This window comes from Triticum aestivum, chromosome 2D (assembly GCF_018294505.1).
Source record: "Triticum aestivum cultivar Chinese Spring chromosome 2D, IWGSC CS RefSeq v2.1, whole genome shotgun sequence".
Lineage (NCBI taxonomy): Eukaryota > Viridiplantae > Streptophyta > Magnoliopsida > Poales > Poaceae > Triticum > Triticum aestivum.
In genome coordinates this window covers 621,246,090-621,270,864 of record NC_057799.1, presented here as the reverse complement: position 1 = coordinate 621,270,864, position 24,775 = coordinate 621,246,090, and the positions used below count along the sequence as shown (strand labels likewise).

Below are 24,775 nucleotides of genomic sequence, written 5' to 3'. Positions count from 1 at the left end.
AGTAGCTACATCCTCAACACTACGCACGCACAGGATCATGGTGATGCATAGCAACGAGAGGGGAGAGTTTGTCCACGTACCCTCGTAGACCGAAAGCGGAAGCGTTAGCACAACGCAGTTGATGTAGTCGTACGTCTTCACGATCCGACCAATCCAAGTACCGAACGTACGGCACCTCCGAGTTTAGCACACGTTCAGCTCGATGACGTCCTGCGAACTCCGATCCAGCAGAGCTTCACGGGAGAGTGATGTCTACTACCCAACCTTCTCCTTGTAGACGTTGTTGGGCCTCCAAGTGCAGAGGTTTGTAGGACAGTAGCAAATTTCCCTCAAGTGGATGACCTAAGGTTTATCAATCCGTGGGAGGTGTAGGATGAAGATGGTCTCTCTCAAGCAACCCTGCAACCAAATGGCAAAGAGTCTCTTGTGTCCCCAACACACCCAATACAATGGTAAATTGTATAGGTGAACTAGTTCGGCAAAGAGATGGTGATACAAGTGCAATATGGATGATAGATATGAGTATTTGTAATCTGAAAATATAAAAACAGCAAGGTAACACGTGATAAAAGTGAGTGTAAACGGTATTGCAATGCTAGGAAACAAGGCCTAGGGTTCATACTTTCACTAGTGCAAGTTCTCTCAACAATAATAACATAATTGGATCATATAACTATCCCTCAACATGCAACAAAGAGTCACTCCAAAGTCACTAATAGCGGAGAACAAATGAAGAGATTATGGTAGGGTACGAAACCACCTCAAAGTTATTCTTTCCAATCAATTCGTTGGGCTATTCCTATAAGTGTCACAAAGAGCCCTAGAGTTCGTACTAGAATAACACCTTAAGACACAAATCAACCAAAACCCTAATGTCACCTAGATACTCCAATGTCACCTCAAGTATCCGTGGGTATGATTATACGATATGCATCACACAATCTCAGATTCATCTATTCAACCAACACATAGAACCTCAAAGAGTGCCCCAAAGTTTCTACCGGAGAATCACGACGAAAACGTGTGCCAACCCCTATGCATAGGTTCATGGGCGGAACCCGCAAGTTGATCACCAAAACATACATCAAGTGAATCACGTGATATCCCATTGTCACCATAGATACGCACGGCAAGACATACATCAAGTGTTCTCAAATCTTTAAAGACTCAATCCGATAAGATTACTTCAAAGGGAAAACTCAATCCATTACAAGAGAGTAGAGGGGGAGAAGCAACATAAGATCCAACTATAATAGCAAAGCTCGCGATACATCAAGATCGTGCCAAATCAAGAACACGAGAGAGAGAGATCAAACACATAGCTACTGGTACATACCCTCAGCCCCGAGGGTGAACTACTCCCTCCTCGTCATGGAGAGCGCCAGGATGATGAAGATGGCCACCGGTGAGGGATCCCCCCCTCCGGCAGGGTGCCGGAACGGGCTCCCGAGAGGTTTTTGGTGGCTACAGAGGCTTGCGGCGGCGGAACTCCAGATCTATTCTGTTCCCCGAAGGTTTTAGGGTATATTGGTATATATAGGAGGAAGAAATACGTCAGGGGAGCCACGAGGGGCCCATGAGGGTGGAGGGCACGCCCAGGGGGGTGGGCGCGCCCCCCTGCCTCGTGCCTCCCTCGTTTCTTTCCTGACGTACACTCCAAGTCTCCTGTATTGCTTTCTTTCCAAAAATAACTTTTCCGAAGGTTTCATTCCGTTTGGACTCCGTTTGATATTCCTTTTCCGCGAAACACTGAAACAAGGGAAAAAACAGAAACTGGCACTGGGCTCTGGGTCAATAGGTTAGTCCCAAAAGTAATATAAAAGTGCATAGTAAAGCCCAATAAACATCCAAGATGGATAATATAATAGCATGAGTACTTCATAAATTATAGATACGTTGGAGACGTATCAGCATCCCCAAGCTTAATTCATGCTCGTCCTCGAGTAGGTAAATGATAAAAGAAATAATTTATGAAGTGTGAATGCTAGAAGGTGCACAAGTTTGATCAATGATAGTTTCAATCACCTTTTCTAGCTTCATTATATGTCATAACAGTAGCTCAACTCATAAAACTTTGAATGATCAAGTAACAAACTATTCACATGTTAAAGTATAGATCATAAACTTTCTTGAAAACTAACAAACCGTGTTATTAGTCATCAAACAATTACAATTCATCTTATTTTCAGGAAGAGTCTATGTCAGAGCTTTGATTTAGCAAACTCCACATACTCAACTATCATTTAGTCTTCCATGATTGCTACCACTCAAAGCATATTTTTAGAACAAATAATATTCATCGAACACAGAGAAAGATAGGGGCTTAATGTTTCGCCTCCCAACCTTTTACCTCAAGGGTAATGTCAACAGTAATAATTCATGATCAAATATATTTGAATGGCCATATATGCTCAGATATTTCCATCATATGATGCTTGCCAACTAAAGTGTAGGTTGGAATGAGAAGGAATACTATGGACTCTTGCATAAAAGTAAAAGATAGGCCCTTCGCAGAGGGAAGCAGGGATTTGCAGAGGTGCCAGAGCTCAGAGCAAAAACAGAGATGAAAATAATTTTGAGAGGTATGCTTTCATTGTCAACATAACGACCAAGAGTTCCCAATATCTTCCATACTACATACATTATAGGCGGTTCCCAAACAGAAAGGTAAAGATTTTTACTCCCCCTCCACCAACAATCATCAATCCATGGCTTGCCCGAAACAACGGGTGCCTCCAACTAACATCAAACCTGGGGGGAGTTTTGTTTGCAATTATTTTTTATTTGATTTCAATCTTTTGATCATGGGACTGGGCATCCCAGTTACCAGCCATTTTCTCGTGAATGATGAGCGGAGTCCACTCATCGTGAGAATAACCCACCTAGCATGGAAGATACTGCTAACCCGTAGTCGCTACATGAGCGATTCGGGCATACAAAATAGATTATTATTTGAAGGTTTAGAGTTTGGCACATGCAAATTTACTTGGAACGGCAGGTAAATACCGCATATAGGTAGATATGGTGGACACTCATGGAAGAAACTTGGTTCAAGGAATTTGGATGCACAAGCAGTATTCCCGCTTAGTACAGATATTTTGGCTAGCAAAGGATTCTAAATAGCAAGCACCACATGTTAGAGGATCCATAACAATATAACTTCTATACAAATATACCCAAGCATAACTCATTATGTTGTCTTCCTTGTCCAACTTCAACTAATTTGCTCAAGTTTGAAAATAATTAATGGGGCTCACAATCATAGAAGATGTCCAAGATAGTATATTTATATGTGAAATCTCTCTTCCTTCAATATTCTTTCATGAATTGTTCAAGTGACCAATACAGAGTTTGCCAACCTTAAATAAATTTACCACCTCTACTTCTTATATGTGAAGGTATTACTCCCCATGGGAAAGGCATATGAAACATATATAATTTCAGATTTATGATATTCAATACATTCAACCATTTACTCATAGGATATAAGTGAAGCACACGAGTCAATGACAAACTACTCCAAAAAGATATAAGTGAAGATCAATGAGTAGTTAAATAATTATTTAGCTATGTGAAGACTCTCTCTCATTTAATAATTTCAGATCTTGGTATTCTATTCAAACAGCAAGCAAATCTAAAGAAAATAAAATGACGCTCCAAGCAAAACACATATCATGTGGTGAATAAAAATATAGCTCCAAGTAAAGTTACCGATGAACGAAGACTAAAGAGGGGATGCCTTCCGGGGCATCCTCAAGCTTAGGCTATTGGTTGTCCTTGAATATTACCTTGGGGTGCCTTGGGCATCCCCAAGCTTAGGCTCTTTCCACTCCTTATTCCATAGTCCATCGAATCTTTACCCAAAACTTGAAAACTTCACAACACAAAACTCAACAGAAAACTCGTGAGCTCCGTTAGCGAAAGAAAACAAAACACCACTTCAAGCTACTGTAATGAAATCATTCTTTATTTATATTGGTGTTAAACCTACTGTATTCCAACTTCTCTATGGTTTATAAACTATTTTACTAGCCATAGAGTCATCAAAATAAGCAAACAACACACGAAAAACAGAATCTGTCAAAAACAGAACAGTCTGTAGTAATATGTAACTAACGCAAACTTCTAGAACTCAGAAAAATCTACCAAAATAGGAGGACCTAGATAATTTGATTATTGATCTTATGCAATTGGAATCAACTGAAAAGCACGTTCCTGTGATTTATTAAAACTAATCTCGTGCGCACAAAGTTTCTGTTTTTTACAGCAAGATCAAATAACTATCACCGTAGGTTATCCCAAAGGTCTTACTTGGCACTTTATTGAAACAAAAGCTATAAAACATGATTACTACAGTAGCATAATCATGTGAACACACAAAAACAGTAAGGGTAAATATTGGGTTGTCTCCCAACAAGCGCTTTTCTTTATTGCCTTATTAGCTAGGCATGATGATGACAATGATGCTCACATAAAAGATAAGAATTGAAACATAACGGGAGCATAATGAAGAATATGACTAGAACATTTAAGTCTAACCCACTTCCTATGCATAGGGATTTTGTGAGAAAACAACTTATGGGAACAAGAATCAACTTGCATAGGAAGGTAAAACAAGCATAACTTCAAAACCTTAAGCACATAGAGAGGAAACTTGATATCATTGCAATATGTAAAAGCACATGTTCCTCTCTCATAATAATTTTCAGTAGCATCATGAATGAATTCAACAATATAACCAGCACATAAAGCATTATTTTCATGATCTACTTGCATAGAAATTTTACTACTCTCCACATAAGCAAAATTCTTCTCATTCGGAATAGTGGGAGTATCATAAGAGACTTGAATACTATAAATTGTTTACACATTAAAAGAGTAATGTTCAGAAAAAGGGGAATCATAATCATGACAAGTTTTATAAATATAATCATCACTACTTTTTATAGCATAAGTTTCATCACAATAATCATCATAAGTAGCAACTTTGTTCTCAGCATAATCGATTGAAACCTCTTCCAAGATAGTGGACTCATCACTAAATAAAGTCATGACCTCTCCAAATCCACTTTTATAAATATTATAAGATTCAACATCCTCCAAAATAGTGGGATCATTACTTCCTAAAGTTGACACTCTTCCAAACCCACTTTCATCAATATAATCATCATAGGTAGAAGGCATGCTATCATCATTATAAATTTGCATATCAAAACTTGGGAGGCTAAAAATATCATCTTCATTAAACGTAGCATCCCTAAGCTTGGGACAAACATTAATTGCAGAAAATATATTCTCAAAAACATCATCTTCATCAAACATAGCATCCCCAAGCTTGGGCCTTTTCATATCATAAGCATAATCACTCTCATCATTAATAGTATGGATAACACCAATAGTATAGCAATTATCATATTCCAAGCAAGTGCCAAAAAGATTTTCAAGATCATAAGAAGTATCATTATCTTCCCAATCATAATCATCACAACAAGCAATAGGCATAACGAGATCATCATCAAGTGCATCATCTTCATTTTCATGAGGCACAACAATAATAAGATCAACATTATTTGGGAGAGATATCTTTTTACCTCTCTTCCTTTTTCTTTTCTTCTTCTTCACCACATCATGTGTGGGTTCAATCCTCTTTTTGGAGCTCCTTATTAATGAGATTGGTTGAATAGAAGGCTCCTCCTCGTTACCTGATTCATCATAAGAAATAATAGGAGAATACTGGGAAGTCTCTTCCCTTTCGTTAGCATTCTCTTCATCTTCTATTTGTTTTATTTTCTTTATGTAATTGCAATATAAGGATTTTCAATGCAATTCCCCGCACAATACATATAAATTTCCTCTAGATCAAAACCAAGAAGTTTGTAACAGGCAAATTCTGGAAGAGGCCTAGTTATATGTTTCATTTCTTCGCAACCCATAAGCAAGCTAAGTTCATTATAATGTGCAAGGGAAATCAACTCATCACAATTTTTGGACACGATTAGATCATGAAACAATTTGCATCGGACAGCTAAATGACCACTTTCATTGCAAAGTCCACAAGTACGCCCAAGAAAATTTAAAATTTCAGCACAAACATCTAGCCTTTCTTGCAACAATTTAGTTTCTAAATGCTTATGTCTCTTGCAATATCTATCTTCACTATTTGGTGTGTACTTGCAAACCCAATGCACTCCACAAAAATTGACATGTTTATAGGAGACATTTTCATCATAACTAGTGCAATCATCATTAGTATCATGGATATTCAAAGAATTCGTACTAACAACATTGCAATCATGCTCATCATTCACATATTTTATGTCAAGCATTCTATGTAATTCTTCTTCTAGCACTTTGGCATAATTTTCCTTTCCATCATACTCACGAAAGATATTAAAAAGATGAAGCGTATGAGGCAAACTCAATTCCATTTGTTTGTAATTTTCTTTTATAGAATAAACTAGTGATAAAACAAGAAACAAAAAGATTTGATTGCAAGATCTAAAGATATACCTTCAAGCACTCACCTCCCCGGCAACGGCGCCAGAAAAGAGCTTGATGTCTACTACGCAACCTTTTCCTTGTAGACGTTGTTGGGCCCTCCAAGTGCAGAGGTTTGTAGGACAGTAACAAATTTCCCTCAAGTGGATGACATAAGGTTTATCAATCCGTGGGAGGTGTAGGATGAAGATGGTCTCTCTCAAGCAACCCTGCAACCAAATGGAAAAGAGTCTCTTGTGTCCCCAACACACCCAATACAATGGTAAATTGTATAGGTGCACTAGTTCGGTGAAGAGATGGTGATACAAGTGCAATATGGATGATAGATATGAGTATTTGTAATCTGAAAATATAAAAACAGCAAGGTAACAAGTGATAAAAGTGAGCGTAAACGGTATTGCAATGCTAGGAAACAAGGCCTAGGGTTCATACTTTCACTAGTGCAAGTTCTCTCAACAATAATAACATAATTGGATCATATAACTATCCCTCAACATGCAACAAAGAATCACTCCAAAGTCACTAATAGCGGAGAACAAACGAAGAGATTATGGTAGGGTATGAAACCACCTCAAAGTTATTCTTTCCAATCAATCCGTTGGGCTATTCCTATAAGTGTCACAAACAGCCCTAGAGTTCGTACTAGAATAACACCTTAAGACACAAATCAACCAAAACCCTAATGTCACCTAGATACTCCAATGTCACCTCAAGTATCCGTGGGTATGATTATACGATATGCATCACACAATCTCAGATTCATCTATTCAACCAACACATAGAACCTCAAAGAGTGCCCCAAAGTTTCTACCGGAGAATCACGACGAAAACGTGTGCCAACCCCTATGCATAGGTTCATGGGCGGAACCCGCAAGTTGATCACCAAAACATACATCAAGTGAATCACGTGATATCCCATTGTCACCACAGATACGCACGGCAAGACATACATCAAGTGTTCTCAAATCTTTAAAGACTCAATCCGATAAGATTACTTCAAAGGGAAAACTCAATCCATTACAAGAGAGTAGAGGGGGAGAAGCAACATAAGATTCAACTATAATAGCAAAGCTCGCGATACATCAAGATCGTGCCAAATCAAGAACACGAGAGAGAGAGAGAGAGAGAGAGAGAGAGAGAGAGAGATCAAACACATAGCTACTGGTACATACCCTCAGCCCCGAGGGTGAACTACTCCCTCCTTGTCATGGAGAGCGCCGGGATGATGAAGATGGCCACCGGTGAAGGATCCCCCCTCCGGCAGGGTGCCGAAACGGGCTCCCGAGAGGTTTTTGGTGGCTACAGAAGCTTGCGGCGGTGGAACTCCATATCCATTCTGTTCCCCGAAGGTTTTAGGGTATATTGGTATATATAGGAGGAAGAAATACGTCAGGGGAGCCACGAGGGTGGAGGGCGCGCCCAGGGGGTGGGCGCGCCCCCCTGCCTCGTGCCTCCCTCGTTTCTTTCCTGACGTGCACTCCAAGTCTCCTGTATTGCTTTCTTTCCAAAAACTTCCGTTTGGACTCCGTTTGATATTCCTTTTCCGCGAAACACTGAAACAAGGGAAAAAACAGAAACTGGCACTGGGCTCTGGGTCAATAGGTTAGTCCCAAAAGTAAAGCCCAATAAACATCCAAAATGGATAATATAATAGCATGAATACTTCATAAATTATAGATACGCTGGAGACGTATCAGAGAGTTCCGTCAGCACGACGGCGTGGTGACAGTGATGAAGTTGCTACCGACGCGGGGCTTCGCCTAAGCACCGCTACGATATGACCGAGGTGGAATATGGTGGAGGGGGGCACCGCACACGGCTGGAATAGATCAATAGATCAACTTGTGTGTCTATGGGGTGCCCCCTGCCCCCGTATATAAAGGAGCAAGGGAGAGGCCGGCCCTAGAGGGGGCGCGCCAAGTGTGGGGAGTCCTACTAGGACTCCCAAGTCCTAGTAGGATTCCCCTTTCCTGTCCGGAGTAGGAGAGAAGGAAAGAGGGGGAGAGGGAGAAGGAAAATGGGGCTGCACCCCTTGTCCAATTCGGACCAGAGGGGGGGCGCGCGCCTCCTTCCTTTTGGCCTCTCTCCTATATTCCCGTATGGCCCACTAAGGCCCAATACTTCTCCCGGTGAATTCCCGTAACTCCCTGGTACTCCGAAAATACCCGAATCACTCGAAACCTTTCCGATGTCCGAATATAGTCGTCCAATATATCGATCTTTACGTCTCGACCATTTTGAGACTCCTCGTCATGTCCCTGATCTCATCTGGGACTCCGAACTACCTATGGTACATCAAATCACATAACTCATAATACAAATCGTCATCAAACTTTAAGCGTGCGGAACCTACGGGTTCGAGAACTATGTAGACATGACCGAGACACGTCTCCGGTCAATAACCAATAGCGGAACCTGGATGCTCATATTGGCTCCTACATACTCTACGAAGATCTTTATCAGTCAAACCGCATAACAACATACGTTGTTCCCTTTGTCATCGGTATGTTACTTGCCCGAGATTCGATCGTCGGTATCTCAATACCTAGTTCAATCTCGTTACCGGCAAGTCTCTTTACTCATTCCGTAATACATCATCCCGCAACTAACTCATTAGTTACAATGCTTGCAAGGCTTATAGTGATGTGCATTACCGAGTGGGCCCAGAGATACCTCTCCGACAATCGGAGTGACAAATCCTAATCTTGAAATATGCCAACCCAACAAGTACCTTCGGAGACACCTGTAGAGCACCTTTATAATCATCCAGTTACGTTGTGACGTTTGGTAGCACACAAAGTGTTCCTCCGGTAAACGGGAGTTGCATAATCTCATAGTCATAGGAACATGTATAAGTCATGAAGAAAGCAATAGCAGAATTTTAAACGATCAAGTGCTAAGCTAACGGAATGGGTCAAGTCAATCACATCATTCTCCTAATGATGTGATCCCGTTAATCAAATGACAACTCATGTCTATGGCTAGGAAACAGAACCATCTTTGATCGGCGAGCTAGTCAAGTAGAGGCATACTAGTGACACTCTGTTTGTCTATGTATTCACACAAGTATTATGTTGGTTAATACAATTCTAGCATGAATAATAAACATTTATCATGAAATAAGGAAATAAATAATAACTTTATTATTGCCTCTAGGGCATATTTCCTTCAGTAAGAAGACATGCAGTTGCGTGCCCATTGTGGGACATGAAACTGGCAAAGTCAGAGTTGCAACCAAGTTATAAGACATGCAGTTGCGACCATGCTCGAAGACATGCAGTTGCGTGCCTAGTGTGGGGCATGCAACTGGGCCCCTCTCTCTCGACACCGCCACCTCTGACAATACAAAGGTCCCCCAAGTTGCAACCATTGTAGAAGACATGCAGTTGCGTACCTAGTATGGGACATGCAACTGGCCCCATCTCTCTCGATGCTGCCCCCTCCTACAAAAACAAAGGTCACCCGGTTACGATCAAGTTAGAAAGCATGTGGTTGTCTGTCCTGGTTTGGGACATGCAACTACCCCTCACCCCGTACAACAAAAAATGAAAAGGTCGAGTTGGGACCAAGTTATAACACATGCAATTGCGCCCATGCTGGAAAAGGACCTACAGTTGCGTGCGTACAGTTTAGCATGCGGCTGGGCCCCTCTCTCTCAACGCCGCTCCCTCCGACAAAACAAAGGTTCCCAGTTGTGACCAAGTTAGAAGACATGCAGTTGCATGCCTAGTGTTGGGACATTTAACTTGCCCCCTCTCTCTCGACGCCGCCCCCTCTGGTTGTGGGACATGCAACTGACACTTGTCCCCGTACAACAAAAAAATGGAGTCGAGTTGCAGCCAAGTTATAAGACATGTAGTTGCGACCAATTTAGAAGACATGTAGTTGCGTGCCTAGTGTGGGGCATGCAACTGGCCCCCTCTCTCTCGACGCCGCCCCTTTAATATGCTCCTTTTAAAAAAACTAATCTAAATGATTGTCCAACATTTCTTTAAAAAATCCTCCAAATAAATGAACAACACACATATGCAATTGTTATTTTCGTTTCAGAACATGATCTCATAATTGTTTCTCTCGTTCGTGGAGGCATTTTGAAAAACTAATGAAACTACAAAACACAATAAATGCACATCAGGAAAGAATGAAAAAGATGCTTCATCATTAGGGGGAGGAAAAAAATAAAGAAAATATTTCAAACATGGATAGAACATACTCATAGTTTTCCCACGAAAAAGCATAACAAACTTAGTTGCATTAAACATAAACACACAACGACGGATCTTGACATACGAGTTAGAGAGTTCAACATAGCATAAAAAGAAGGGTACGTTGGGTCTCATCCTCGAATCCTTCATTCTTCGGTGCCATTCCCGAATTAAATCACACATACAACTGCCCTTGAGGAAGGCCAGTCCAAGTAGAAGAGCTTCCCCAACTTGTTGTCTGAAACGAACTTCCTCCAACCAGTCCCATACATTGCACCCTCTCTGGGCCCCTTGTGGCACTTGACGGTGTATGTCCATTTGTTTGCCTTAAACTTCAGCCTATCTCCTGTCAGGTCGTTGAAATGAACTCTTTCGCGTTGCATGGCACAACCTGTTTTGTTGAGCAGAAAAGCAAAAAAACGATCATGAATCTGCCTAAAAAGCATTTCAGCACTGATAGAAAAGTCAAAAAGCTGCCTCAAACCTAAAATTCAGTCTAGAAACTAGTGTATATTACTAGGCATGACTGAAAAAAAAACCAAAAAAAATGAAAAAACCCTACACGAAAACAAGGTACAAAATCAGGATTTTTTTGACAAAGTGACGGGAACAAAAAAAATAAACAACCTACATCGTTTGAACACGAACAACATACCATAAAAATTCTACAAAAAGTCTATGCCCTCACATTGTACATTATACATGGGCCAGAAAAAAAATGGCTAGAAAAAAGATACACTGAACACTTAAAAAAAATGAACCAACCATATCAGAAGAGCTAGGCACGCTTGATAAAAAAACAATGATTGAATGTAAACAACTCGTTAAACTATGGGCTCCCCTCTATTTCAAAAACTCCAGGATCAGACAATGAAAAATAAACCTTCAACAAATATATTCTGTGATAATGAGTATAAACTAGAAAAATAAGGATCAGACAATGAAAAGAAACAAAAAAAATATAGAGGCTGTGGAGTTACCCCTGTATTTTTGAACTCCTTCCAGACATACATGCTGATGCCGCTTGTTGCTCTCACGGTAGCAAGGGCTCAGACAAACTCTGCAAACCATCTCCTGTGCACATAAAAAAAGGCCAAAAACATAAATATGTGCTACTGATATGCATACATATTCAGCTAAATGATTTTTAGTGCAAAATAAACTTGTATGCTTCCGAAGAAAAAGGATTTCGAGATAATGATATATATCATTAGCGTCGCCGCTGATGAAACAAAGAAGCATACATACATTTGCGATGTGGAGAGAAAAAAGATGATGAATACTCCCTCCGCCCTTTAAAGAGTGTACTTCCAACTTTGTTGGAAAGTCAAACTGTTTTATGTTTGACCGTATTTATACAATAGTACACCAACATTTATGCCATCAAATGAGTAGATTTAGATTCATGATAAAATATATTTTCATCGTATGCCCATTTGTTTTCACAAACATTGATATATTTTTGCATAAACTCGTTCAAAGTTTGAGATAGTTTGACCCTCCAACAAAGTTGGAATACACTCTTTAAAGGACGGAGGGAGTATATCAAAAGACCAGATTAATTCATATACAAAATAAAAATGAACATCACACTAATTTCATATGGTTTTTAGGGAGAAAAAAAGAAAACTAAAGAAAACATGCTGCTGCTAGAAACTTACTTTCATTAAATCATTCTCTTTTTGAATACGCAAAAAAATGATAGATTTGAACATGCTTCTGAATTAAAAAAGAGTCGAAGCAAAATAAAATAAAAAATAAACAACCCACTCCCTAGTGATAAATTTCAGCAGTAATATCTCCTGTTTACAAAAAAAAGATTTCAGATTAAACATGCTGCAGATTAGATAGGGATTATGAGAAATAAAATAAACATACCACACTACTGCTAATACATCCAGTAATAAAAAACCTCTCTTGTTTCGAGAGAAAAGATTTCAGCGAAAAACCTAAGTAAAACAAACAAAAGGACTATACAACTCCTAGTGATGGCCCAGTAATACATATGAGGGGATTTGAGTTCGGAGATAATCCTCAAAAAACATGGAACTGATTTCGCGAAAGTAATGTTTCAGCAAAATCATATTCTTCGACCTACTACTCTCGACTAGAATAAAACAAAACAAGGGATTGAATCACTCCCACTAATGGTTTCAGTAATTTGTATGAGGGGATATGAGAGAAGCACTTCTTGAGACACCAAAAATTTCCCAGTTAAGAACAGTATAAGTGATAGCCCTCACCCGATAAAAAAGAAGAAGAAAAAGTGTCCAAAAAAAGGATAACTAGCAGAGGTTTATATACTAAAAAATAAAAAAGAATGTTCAACATAGCAAAAAATCCTAAACACACATCTCTCTTGTCACCTACTCATGAACAGAGGGTGTAAAAAAAGTGCACTATACTCTCTGTACAGAGGATGTACAGAGCGGTGTAAAAATTTCTCTATATGTACCTACAAGCATAAAAAAACATGTTGATAAAAAACGACTTCCAGTACAATCCAGCGGAGAAACACACTTCATCTCAGTCTCTTGGCCTACTAAGAAATTTAGTGCTACTGGTTGTAAAATAATCTTTACTGGAAAGAACCTCAAAAAACGCAGCAAAAAATCTGAATGACAAAAAAGGTGACACATAAAAACGGGGCTTTATTTATCGAGGTAAGTGAATCTAGCTACAAGCAAAGAATCCAGTTTCATCATAAAAAAATCCACCACACCGACATTGCCGATAGACACGCGAGAGCGAGAGACTATTGTGCATCAACGCACAAAAGAATCAAACCTAAGAAAATAAGGTCTAAACTATGGGGGTGATTCTCTGCTTGAAACTACTAATCACATATTTGATACAAAACAAAAAAAGAACAGGCGGGGGCCGGGGGGGGGGGGGTAATATGGACATACAAAATCCCATCTACTCTAATGGATACAGGGGCACAGTGACGAACTCCTACAGTGTAGCAGACATGAATTTCAGACTAAGAAGCAAAATAACTAAACTAACTGAACCTAACTGAAATTAAACACTAAAGAGTGCAGTTTACTTGGTGTTACATCTGCATCACCTAACAGAAAAACAAAAGCACCCGCTCACTCTGGCCGCTCTTGATGCACTACAAAAACTACCCCAAACCTTACATCTGCATGAACCACAGAAAAAACACCTCCAATCTATTGACTGCTTAAACAATAATGACATGAAAAAATAACTAAGCTATTAATCTTCGCTTGATCCACACAAAAAACGAACCTAATCTCTTCAGATCTACGGTGTACCACGAACAAGAACAAGACAAACAAGAAAAAGATGCACTGCTAGGAAAAAGGCTATTAGTAGCGTGGGTTTTTTTGGCTATCAGTAGCGCTGGTGCCCGCGCTAATGCTACGACGCTACAGCTAAATTTTAGCAGTAGCGCGTTTTTTACCCTGCACTACAGCTAGTTGTGATCCCATGCTAGTTGTGATAGTAGTAGCGTGGGATGCACACGCGCTACAGCAGCGCAGGATGCTGCCCCGCGCTACTACTAACTAATTAGGATTTTTTTTTAAAAATCCACAAATTCCAATTTATGCTTTTGAGATGTACACAATTCAATCAGCATCTTAATTAACTGGACAGACAACACAAATGTTTGCTTTTGAGATGTATACGCTCCAAACATCAATTGATCACTTGCATTAACTAGTACACGGTGCATTGGGTTGGAGATGAGCCGCAGCCACCGGCATCCAAGTTGCCAGATCCACTCGCCATCCACGGATCCAAGCTAGGTAGGACGAGATCTACAACAAAAAAACATGGGCTCCCTTGTTAATTTTTCTGACATGGAGCATGAAGAAGAGTGAGACGGGAAGAAGAGGGGGCTCACTGTTGCTGGCCGGATGGGAGACAACCGGGACGGGGGATGACATGAGCTGCGGGGAGGGAGATGCTGAGTAGCGTGTCAGCCGCGTCCTCGCCGTTGGCGGACGTGTAGGTCACCGTGAGCTGCTGCACAAGGAACGACACGACCCCCACGTCGGCCAGCGGCCGGCGCCCGCACCTCGCCGACGGGTGGAGAAGTAGCATACCTCGCCGCTCTAAGGTGGGTGAGAGGAAACCTTGGCTGTGGCCGGATCCAGTGGTGGAGGAGGATGAGGATGCAGAGGCCAGATAGGGATAAGATGTGGGGGAGGGAGAGATCGAGGCGACAGGACGCATTGGCATTTTATAAATACACGGTTGTAGTTACAGCGCAGCCAGCGACGAAATAATAGTAGCGCGGCATGTTTCACCTGCGCTACAACTATAGCATGTCCGGGTGGTCTACTTAGTAGTAGCGTAGGCCTTATAACCCACGCTACTACTCTCAACTTAGTAGCAACGTGGGATTTATACCCCGCGCTACTACTATGGCCGATCCCGGGGGTACGGTGGGAATCACTTAGTAGTAGCGTGGGATTTATACACCACCTACTACTATCAACTTAGTAGTAGCGTGGGTTTATACCCCGCGCTACTGCTAAGCTTCTATCTATAAGGTATTTTCTTGTAGTGATGGAGAAGAATGGTAGGGGGAAACTCGCTCCATCAGCAACGCTGGCCATCCCTCTCTCTTTGGGTGTGCAGTAGCACGCCAATCTTCGAGCTCGGCCTCTCTTCTCCCCCTGCGGAGTTCTTTCGATTTGAGACCGAGGGAATGGAGAGAGATGAAGTAGAATGAAACCTGACTGCTCGTTACCCTCTTTTTTTTTTGAGCAAACGTTACCCTCTTTTTTTTAGGGGCACGTTACCCTCTTCTTAATCACCACGGGGTGACCGCTTCCCCTTCTTCACTTTAATGCGGCCCAAAAAACAAAGACAGAAGAAAAAAAAAGAATGACCCGCACTGAAAACACAGCCCAGCCCCAGCCCATCAGCAGCGCTTGCATATGGGATCATCGGTTCGACGGGAAAAAACAAAGCGGGCCGGTCCACGCCTTAGACAGGCCGAAACAAGGACAAAAGCGCCCCCAACGCAAATCTACAAGCTGCTGAAGATCGGACGGCTGGCCCGTCGACTGAGACTTCGCGAAATCTCAATCGACTGATTTTTAGCAGTACCATTATACTACTGTGTTGTGAAGTCCAAGTTTTGGTAAAGTTGACTTGTGGAGTACGCACTTTATCTCAAGCGTCAGAAATAAATGGAGCATGCATGTTCCTTAACTGTCATGCCAAATCTAAATTACCGCCACATCAAAGCTATACAAGAAAAATGAATTCACACCCCGACCCTATATGACTAGGATGGACATAACAAAAACAATCACACATTCTCTGAAAAATGCGGCAAAAAACAAAGTCCTTCAAGACTAGATAATGCCTCAGGTAAGGAGTAAGGGAGCTGATCTGTAGACTATGTTGTAACCTATGTTGGATAAAAATATCATTGGCCGCCTACTCGAACCGTGTACACAATGTCATTAATAGACAACGAATCATAGCTATTGTGTACATTGATAGATAACCTGTAGCGCGGAGAACTTTTTATCATTAAAAACCATATTATTTTTAGATAGCCTTAGTGACTTGTAAGGTGAAATTTATATGGAAATATAACTACATCATAATCTCTCTAAGAGAAATCAAGAATGGGAAGTATAGTCAACCGCTGGGTTAGCTTAGTTGTTGGTTGAGTTATACCTTACTGTGCACAGTTGCAACTTCTAGAAATCAATTGGACTTCCGAACATGTAAATGTAATTAAAAGGCCATATCAAACCCGAAGCTAGTGCATATGTTAATGTGCATCGTTTTCAGAGCACAATAACGTGGAAGTCCATCCACTCATGACATAGTAACATAAGCCACAAGGAAAGACCAACATTTTTATATAGAGAGCTCAAGAGCTTATGTACCGTGCGTACCCAAAAAGACCACGGAACAAAGACCTAGAATTTTAGTTAAACCGGTTGCTAACAAGGAGGCAACAGCTGGTCCGACCCGGTCCTACGTCAAATCAATCGTAGTAGTTGGGATCAAGAGTTCGGTCTCGAGCCCATGTGACGAATCTGAAGGCACAAATCCTTCGCGATCCAATGGTGGCCTTCTTCTTGGCCGATCGATTTGCGACGCCGTGCTCGTCAACATGGAAACAACGGAGGACATGGTCGGTCTGTCACATGGAGTTTCCTGGACGCAGAGGAGCCCAATCTGGATGCATCGTGTCAGCTTGGACAAGAGCTCGGGCTCAGACTCGGAGAGTGGCACCATTGTTGTGTCCAGAAGTTCTGCGATCATGTTCGTCTCCCACAATCCCCAGGCCTGCAAAAGGAGATTCGCCAACTACTGTAAGATTATGTGTAGATAATCTTTTTATAATATGTTCACGCTTGATGCTTCGTCTCAAGAAGAAAAGGAATTATGTGTATCGACCAATTATAAGATGCAGATGCATTTGTGAGATAGTAGCACTTACATGCGAAAGGAGGCCTTGCATGCCACCGTTCCTTCGCCCACTGAGTGTCTCCAAGAGAATAACTCCGAAACTATAGACGTCACACTTAAGTGTCATGTTCCCTTGCCGCGCATACTCCGGCGCTGCATACCCCCTTCAAGAAACTCAATAATATCAGGATATTTGTATTGAGTTGATTCCACTCAATTTGAATGGAGAAACAAAGATCCTAGGGATATCGATGCTTGCATTTTTTTACTTACGGTGAAACTACAATTGTTTGATCAGGCCCAATCTGATCCACAGCGAACAACTTGGCAGTTCCAAAGTCTGCGATTTTAGGCTTCCATTCGTCATCTAGCAGAATGTTGCCTGGCTTGAGATCCCTATGGATAACATTGTCACCAGATCCTCCGTGTAGGTATGCAATGCCATGCGCAATCCCTTGGATTAATTCCAGTCTCCTTGCCCAGTTCAGTGAGGCACGAAGGTTAACATTGCCTGTCAATGTCAAATATGCATTCATTAGATACAAACATATGAGAGAAAACTTGAGGAGCTTCCCCACCATATATATGGTGGTCCTGTTGGTATTCCTACATGAGAAAGTTCAGTTCTCGTAGCAACTTGAGAAAACACTTTTGTTCCAGCAAGTAGCGAGTACCGAAAATGTGGAAGTTTAGGCTCTTGTTCTGCATGTACTCGTAGATGAGTATCCGCTCCTTGCCTTCGTTGCAGTAGGCAAGGAGACGGACAAGACTACCTTGCCGGAGCCCAACCATCACCTCCACTTCTCTTGCAAAATCTTTCTTGCCTTTCGTGGTGAGCACCGACTGCTTAAGCCTCTTGACAGCAATTGTTCTTCCTTCAGGCAGCTGCCCCTGATGATTTTGGAGTTTGAGATGTCAGAAATGAATTTGTCAACGGATACTTTTCTATATGGGAATGCCACAACAAATGAAAGAATCATGTGTTTCTTGGAGAACCTTGTAAACGATGCTAAATCCACCCTGGCCGATCATATTACTTTCGGAGAAATTTCCAGTGACATCCTTTATAATAGCTAGACTAACTAAGGGAACGGCCATGGCATGGCTCTGAGGAATAGCACCTGTCAACAGAGCTTATATACATTACAACATTGCATGTAACCATGCATTTCCTTATTTCTGCTTCATGCAAAATAATTGTAAAATTGAGCCATTAGAGCAGAATTTACCTATGATTGTGCGCTTCCTTCTCCACCAAATCGCAAAGACGACCAGTAGAATAATAACAATGGAAGCTAAAGGTATGGCAACAGGTATAACAGGAAACCTTTTATGGTCATCTGTTATCGCAGCAAAAGAGAAAGATCAAAATGCAATTGAGCACTTATACAGACTTAGAATCCATTAAAGAAATAAAATTTCAAATTGGAATTAATATAGTTATTTCAATAATATTTTATGATGTGGCGTCCGAGTGAGCTTACACATAATAAAATACGGCAAATTATACAGGCATGACTAGAAGTAAAAGAGAAACAAAATTTAAAAGCAGATAATATTTATCAGATTTGCTATTCTTAGGCAGCTGAAAAATAAAAAGTTGCAATTCAACGCTCACAACAATCTGATCAGACTTCCGGATGTGTACAACCGCTCACAATCAAAAATCCTACACTTACGGACTACTAGCTACGGACTCCTCGTACGGACGGACGTGTCCTCCCCACGCTAACCTCTTCGCCCCTGATTTCCGGTGGGGGGGGGGGGGGGGGGGGGGGTTGCAATGTTACTCAATAGGATAAGGCCACCATCAGCCCATAACTACAATCCGTAAGTTTCATCCCGTAACTGTAGCAAAGCTCCACTACAATAGATGATCGTGAAATAGCTATTTCTAATTGAGAAAGGTGTAACAGCTCCCAGGTGCCCCTACACCCTCATGAACAGTAAATTCGTAAAAAAAATATGAAAATTTCAGGAATCAAAGATTTGATGTTCTTGCAAAGTTTCAGCAAAAAATAATCTTCGTGGAGCCTCACAAAAAAATCACTGCTAAAAATGTACATAAATTTTGAACAATGGTTTTGTTTTTTTAGGTGAGGGCTCCTCAAACGTTGTTTTTAGCTAAAACTTTGCAAGGTCATCAAAAGTTTGATCATGTTTGATGTCCCAAAGTTGTGGACTTTAAAAAAAATAACTTACTGTTCACAGAGGGTGTAGGGGCACTCGGGTGCTGAGAATTCTGTCTCTAAGTCGATCAGTTGAGTGAGTATTTCAAAATCAAAACCATGATTTTTTTTGTTAATTTTTTTTAAAAAATATTTGTTTGTCCAATGTGAGTAAATCCAGTCAGTTAACTTTTTGTAAGACAATGGAAAAAACATGCACGGCGAGTGTAGAGATTCTGTACATACCAAGTTCTGATTTTGACAACCTCAGGTAGAGATTCTGCCCCATGTCAACGAGACGTAGATCAACGATGGCATCCGCCCACATGACGCAGCCGGAACCATCGCCGCCTCCCCTGATGTCGGCGGCGGCGTAGGCCAAGCACGAGCAGTTGGCGAAGCACCTCGCCCTGCACTCCTCCAGCGTGACGCCCATGTCCACCGACGCGTTCTGCGTGTCGGGAAGCTTCACCCCCCGCACCACGGCGAAGCCGTCCGTCGTAGTGCCGCCGGCACAGTCCAGCGCTGCGTGCCTTTGGCAGGTGGTACCCTTCACCTCCTGCGCCGGCGGAGTTGCGGCGGGAGGGCTGCCGAAGCTGAAGCCCTCGACGCAGCCGCAGAACCCCGATGACGCCGCCTCGGGGTCGCAGAGGCCGAACGGCCCGCATCTCCCGTACTCGTCGCACGGGTCCCTCGGCCCCTGGAATATGCGAGTCCACGCCCAGCTGCTCGCGTCCCACTCCCACCGCTCCGCCTTGCCGGTGTGGTTCACCACGACGCGGGTCAGCGGCGCGCCGGGCGCGGCGGTGTAGCCGTAGGTGACCTCCCACGGACTCGTCGTCGCCCGCAGAGGGTACTTGCCCGCGTACGCCGACACCTCCGGGACGCCGTTGAAGTAGAGACCGTTCCACGGCCCCGTGCGGTACGTCTTGACGTTGCCACGCCACACGACGAGCTCCGGTAACCCCTTGGTTTCCAGCGTGCGGCGGTAGTCCCCCGGAGCCGGGTCGTCCGCCGAGCGCCACGACGTGAGCTGCCACTCGGCTCCGGTCCAGCGGTTCTTGCCCAGCTTCATGTCGGGCAGCAAGGTGTCCGACGGGTGGTCGAATGATTGCCACAGGGAGACGTCGCTGCTGCCATTGTGTACGACCAGGTTGCCGGACACGAGAAGCTGAGCCGCCGCGGCGGAAGCGCCGCCGGAGAAATCTGAAGACCAGACCGTCCGGCGGGAGCCATCGAGCAGAACAAGGCTGCCGAGGTCGTTGAACACCAGCATGCCGGACTTGTCGACCAGAGGCTGGTCGCGGTTGGCGACCCAGCAGGCGATGGTGGCGTTGGACACGGAGAACCATACGCCGAGGTACCTCTTCGTGGAAACTCCGGGAGAGAAGAAGCCGAGGGTGAAGGAGCCGCCGGCCGAGACGAGCGTGTCCCCGTCGGTGAGGTTCTGGCCCTTTTCGAGCTTGTCACCAACACCGGCGGCGCCGAAGGTGTGGATCGAAAGGAGGTAGAAGCAGATCAAGAGCAGCCGCAGTAGACTGGTCGCCCTCATGCTGCCGGACGCCTCTTGGAGAATGCAATGGATACATGCATGTACTCAAGTTATTAGCTGTTAAATACGAGTAGTATGGTATTCCGCATGTACTGATAGAGATTGAAATACAGTTTGTCTAATTCATATCTAGATGTTTTTTAAGGATGTCACATCTAAGCTTCTACAAATAACACAACAACCAGGAACAAAAAAAATAAGACAAAAAAAATAAACCACAAACATAGTAGACATCAGGTTAGATGTGACATAATTAATGTCACATCTAGATGTGTCCTAGACAGACTCATTGAAATAACTTCTTTTTTTGACGGAACTCGTCAAGATTAGGGCAGGAGCACTGTAGTTATATTCTATTTTTGAATTTAGAAGAAGAGAAAATTCTCATCTTCCCATCTCAAACCAGTAAAATAGGAACAATTCCACGTCGTGCCTTCGCTGTCAAGAGTAGCCAAAAATGTCCAGGAAGTTGCAATCTTCGTTGATTTTCTTCAATTATAGATGCAAGGTGATGTTAAGGGCATATTCAAACCGCATGTGTCTGCAGATCGATGGGGACCAATCCTCAAACACCGATGCGGGAGCCGGTCATCCAGCCGTAGCCGTAAGCATCCGCCTCTTTTTTCTAAAGCTTGCAAACTCTAAATAACCACATGTCAAATCCTGTCGGATGAATCAATGTAGTGCTCTTATATGTACTGCATATCCGAATCCATTGCTTCAAAGAAAAAGGGACAAAAAATTTAGCACAGGCATTTCACCAAACACTTGTCGGGCGTGGTGAGTACCATACGGCCAAATGGTACCTAGGCGGAGGAAGAGGAGGAGAGGTGTGGACCAACGAAGAAGCTAAAAGCGGTGTGGGAGCCGGGTGTAGCGGTGGAGGTCGCGGAGCTCCGGGAAGGGTTTGGCAGGCGGCCTGGAAGGTGGTGCGGCGGTGTCAGCGAGAGAGAAAACAGATGCAGAGAAAGAGGGAAGAATAGAGACACTGAGCCCCGGAGGGGATTTGGGTGGGCCGTGGTGTCGGAGTCCTACATAGTTGTTGTCCGGTCTTCCGCAAAGCCCCCCTACTTTACTTTCGGTTTGAGGGAAAAAGGAGGTATGGACCGGCCACCGAACGGATACACAGCCGTGTTGGATGACAAAACACGTCTAAACCACGTGATGGTTTAAGCGTTCATTGTGAAGTTGCTCTAATGGTTTAGCCTCCGGCTGACCTTTCAAAAACAAAAAAGAAAAGAGCAATCCAATCATAGAGTTAAAAAAATAGCTCGGTTCTCCTTTGAAGAACAATACAAGTGGTTCAATAGTCATTAGACTGGACTAAGGCGGCCACCGTGGCCGGCGCATGTGATGTGTCTATTATTCTAGTAAAATGCAGAGCATGTCATCAATCCCAGCCGGATGCCAAGCATGTTGGCGGACGTCATTATTCAACGTCACGCATGACTGAAACTGCTCTCGAGTAAATCCTGTAGGAGGTTGATTGGTCATCCTGTAATCCCAGACCAGTTTAAGTACACTTGGGAGAGTCCTTTGTCATTCTTGAAAGAAAAACAAGTCTTTTGTCCTTGGACCACGCGTAGTGGCCGGCTAATCTTTGGCAAAGATCGGCCGAGCCGGGTGTCATTGGATATTTTCCATGGAGCCGTCCGACAATCGTAGCATGGATCATGTTGCAGTTATCCATTGCAACATGGACCATGCTGCGGTCACGTTTAGCATGATGTTGCAAGGGACCTTGGTCACCTATTGCAACATGGACCATGTTATGATCACCTCCAACTTGCATAGTGTTGAAAATCATGTGGGCCTTTGGTCATCCCTTGCAACATGAAGCATGTTGCGGTCACCTATTGCAAGATGCATCATGTTACAGTCATCTTCAGCTTGCATGACGTTGCAAAACACATGAGCCTCTGCAATGATGGTGTTGCGGTCTTAGCTGTCAACGCACCCCATGAAGATCCAATGGACGCCTACAGCAGCTGACTCCTCTCGCAGCAATGCTTCTCGCGCGGAGGGATGGCTAAGGATTGGGAAGAGAAACATAGAAGAGGGGGATGCTCTGGGTCGCAGCCGGAGGGAACAGAGAGAGGAGAAGGCCAACTGCACGGAAGAATTGAGAGAAGAAAAAAGAAAGGAGGGATAAGGTGGGCCGAACGAAAGAAGGGATAAGGATAGACGAGGAAGAGAGGGGTGCGTCTGCACGGGCCCACGAGGACACACATTAAATGGACCTCGCCGCCAAATCGCCTGAGCAACCAATCAGGTGATTGCCAGCGTATCCCTTTGTCCTTTGGTGTTAGCTTCCCTTCAGGACATTTGTGACGTGGTGCTCCACGCTGCACTTTATTTCTTTATTTTTCTTGCCAGTATCACCACTCGGTTGTAAGCTAAAATTGCACTATGAACCTTTTGCCGCTTTCTTGTCATTTATATGTAATTTTTTGGTCGTTGTAATTCTTGTTGGTTGCTGACTTTTTTTAAGTTGCTTATTGATGAAATTCTTAATTCAAAGTTGGGCTCGTCTTAAGCCTTTGTTAATAATCACAATAACCGCCTTCGGCTCGCTTCAATTTTTGTAGTCGTCGCTAGATGGTCTATAAATCTGGATGTAATTTTTATTATTTCTGGTGTTCATTGTACAACCATGATTGAAGTTTTCTCGTAAAAAAGAAACATACTCTCTCTATCCCATAATATCAATTTTTGACACTAGTGTAGTGTAAAAACACTCTTATATTACTTAACACTGTTTAACACCCACACTCACTCTTATAAACCCACCTACATCCATCTTAGTCTTATGAACACCTTCAAAAGACTGAGCTGACAATCTTGAGATTTATGAAATTGCCAAAGACAGCTCGTAGTTGACGTGCACGACATACCACAAAATGAATATTACCAAAAAACATACAATACATCCCGGAAAATGTGTACACCCGCGGCAAGTCTATGCAGTAGTTAATCTGGTGGAGCAGGGTACACCACAAGGAACCTGATAAATGCGGACAACATGTGGTTGGATGGTTAGAGGGACTGTGGTATCCCCAGCTCATCAAAGTTCAAATCCTGGTGCTCGCATTTATTCCTGAATTTATTTCAGAATTTCCGGCGATGCACATTTAGTGGGAGGAGACGTTCCCGTCAACGACGAGGTGCCTACGGTGACTTCGTAAATTTCAAGATGATATGTCGACTCAGTCTTTCGGAGGTGCTTATAGGGGTAGGGTGTGCGTATGTGCGTTCATAGGGGTGACTATATGCGCGTGTATATGAGCACTTGCGTCTATACTGTGTTAAAGAAAACCTGATAAATATTCGAAATAACTTCGTCTTCCTCATCAGACGAAAGTCATCAAGAGGGCAGGAACACCGCCATTATATTGGAAGAACAGAAAATAGGAACAACTCCATTTCGCTGCCAGGAGTAGCCAAATTTCCAGGAAGTTGCAGTCTCAGTTGATTTCTTTCGATTGTACATGTACGGAGTGATGATAGAGCAACCATAGAGTTAAGAAATGAGCTCAAACGAGTGGTCCCAATTGAAGAACAACACAAGTGGTTCAACACTCATTGACTGGACCAAGTCGACCGCCGCATGCGTTATTCCAGCAAAATGCCGAGCAAGCATCTGTTGTTATCACCGTTGGGATTCAAGCATGTCGGCGACGTAATTATAAACGTGACATGTAACTGAAACTACTCTCGATCAAGTCTTGCAGGAGAGGTTGATTGGTCATCGATCAAGTGGACTTGGAAAAGTCCTTGTCAATCTAATTGGGCACATATATAATTTTGTTCTGATTTTTATTGCCACGCCGGTTGAATCTTCTTCGCGATCGTAACGTATCTTTCTTGATAGACTACTCATGGTTGTGGTATTTTTATGGAGGTTGTTGCAACCTGCAGCATTTCGATCACAACTAAAA

General features: G+C 42.8%; 1 protein-coding gene and 1 long non-coding RNA gene across 2 annotated transcripts; both read right to left on the bottom strand.

The window, feature by feature from the left end:
• Positions 1 to 10,735: 10,735 nt before the first annotated feature.
• LOC123050481 (uncharacterized) lies at positions 10,736 to 14,873 on the bottom strand. Its single transcript, XR_006423780.1, has 3 exons — positions 14,578 to 14,873; positions 11,684 to 14,491; positions 10,736 to 11,094 (listed from the first exon to the last, which is right to left on the bottom strand). It is a non-coding gene; the product is annotated as an uncharacterized lncRNA (long non-coding RNA).
• A 1,540-nt stretch (positions 14,874 to 16,413) lies between these two features.
• LOC123050480 (receptor-like serine/threonine-protein kinase SD1-8) lies at positions 16,414 to 20,837 on the bottom strand. Its single transcript, XM_044473268.1, has 7 exons — positions 19,532 to 20,837; positions 18,347 to 18,457; positions 18,114 to 18,238; positions 17,792 to 18,008; positions 17,391 to 17,628; positions 17,149 to 17,281; positions 16,414 to 16,994 (listed from the first exon to the last, which is right to left on the bottom strand). The coding sequence occupies exons 1-7, from the start codon at positions 20,835 to 20,837 to the stop codon at positions 16,680 to 16,682; spliced, it is 2,445 nt and encodes an 814-aa protein (XP_044329203.1). The 3' UTR covers positions 16,414 to 16,679.
• Between the last annotated feature and the right edge of the window lie 3,938 nt (positions 20,838 to 24,775).

What these genes read in the sequence shown, in the direction of transcription:
- LOC123050480 (XM_044473268.1), bottom strand. Translation starts at nt 20,837, where the DNA reads ATGAGGGCGACCAGTCTACTGCGGCTGCTCTTGATCTGCTTCTACCTC. An exon ending in GTTGTCAAAATCAGAACTTG is followed by an intron (nt 18,458 to 19,531) that starts GTATGTACAGAA and finishes CTGCGATAACAG; the next exon opens with ATGACCATAAAAGGTTTCCT. An exon ending in CCTAAACTTCCACATTTTCG is followed by an intron (nt 17,629 to 17,791) that starts GTACTCGCTACT and finishes TGACATTGACAG; the next exon opens with GCAATGTTAACCTTCGTGCC.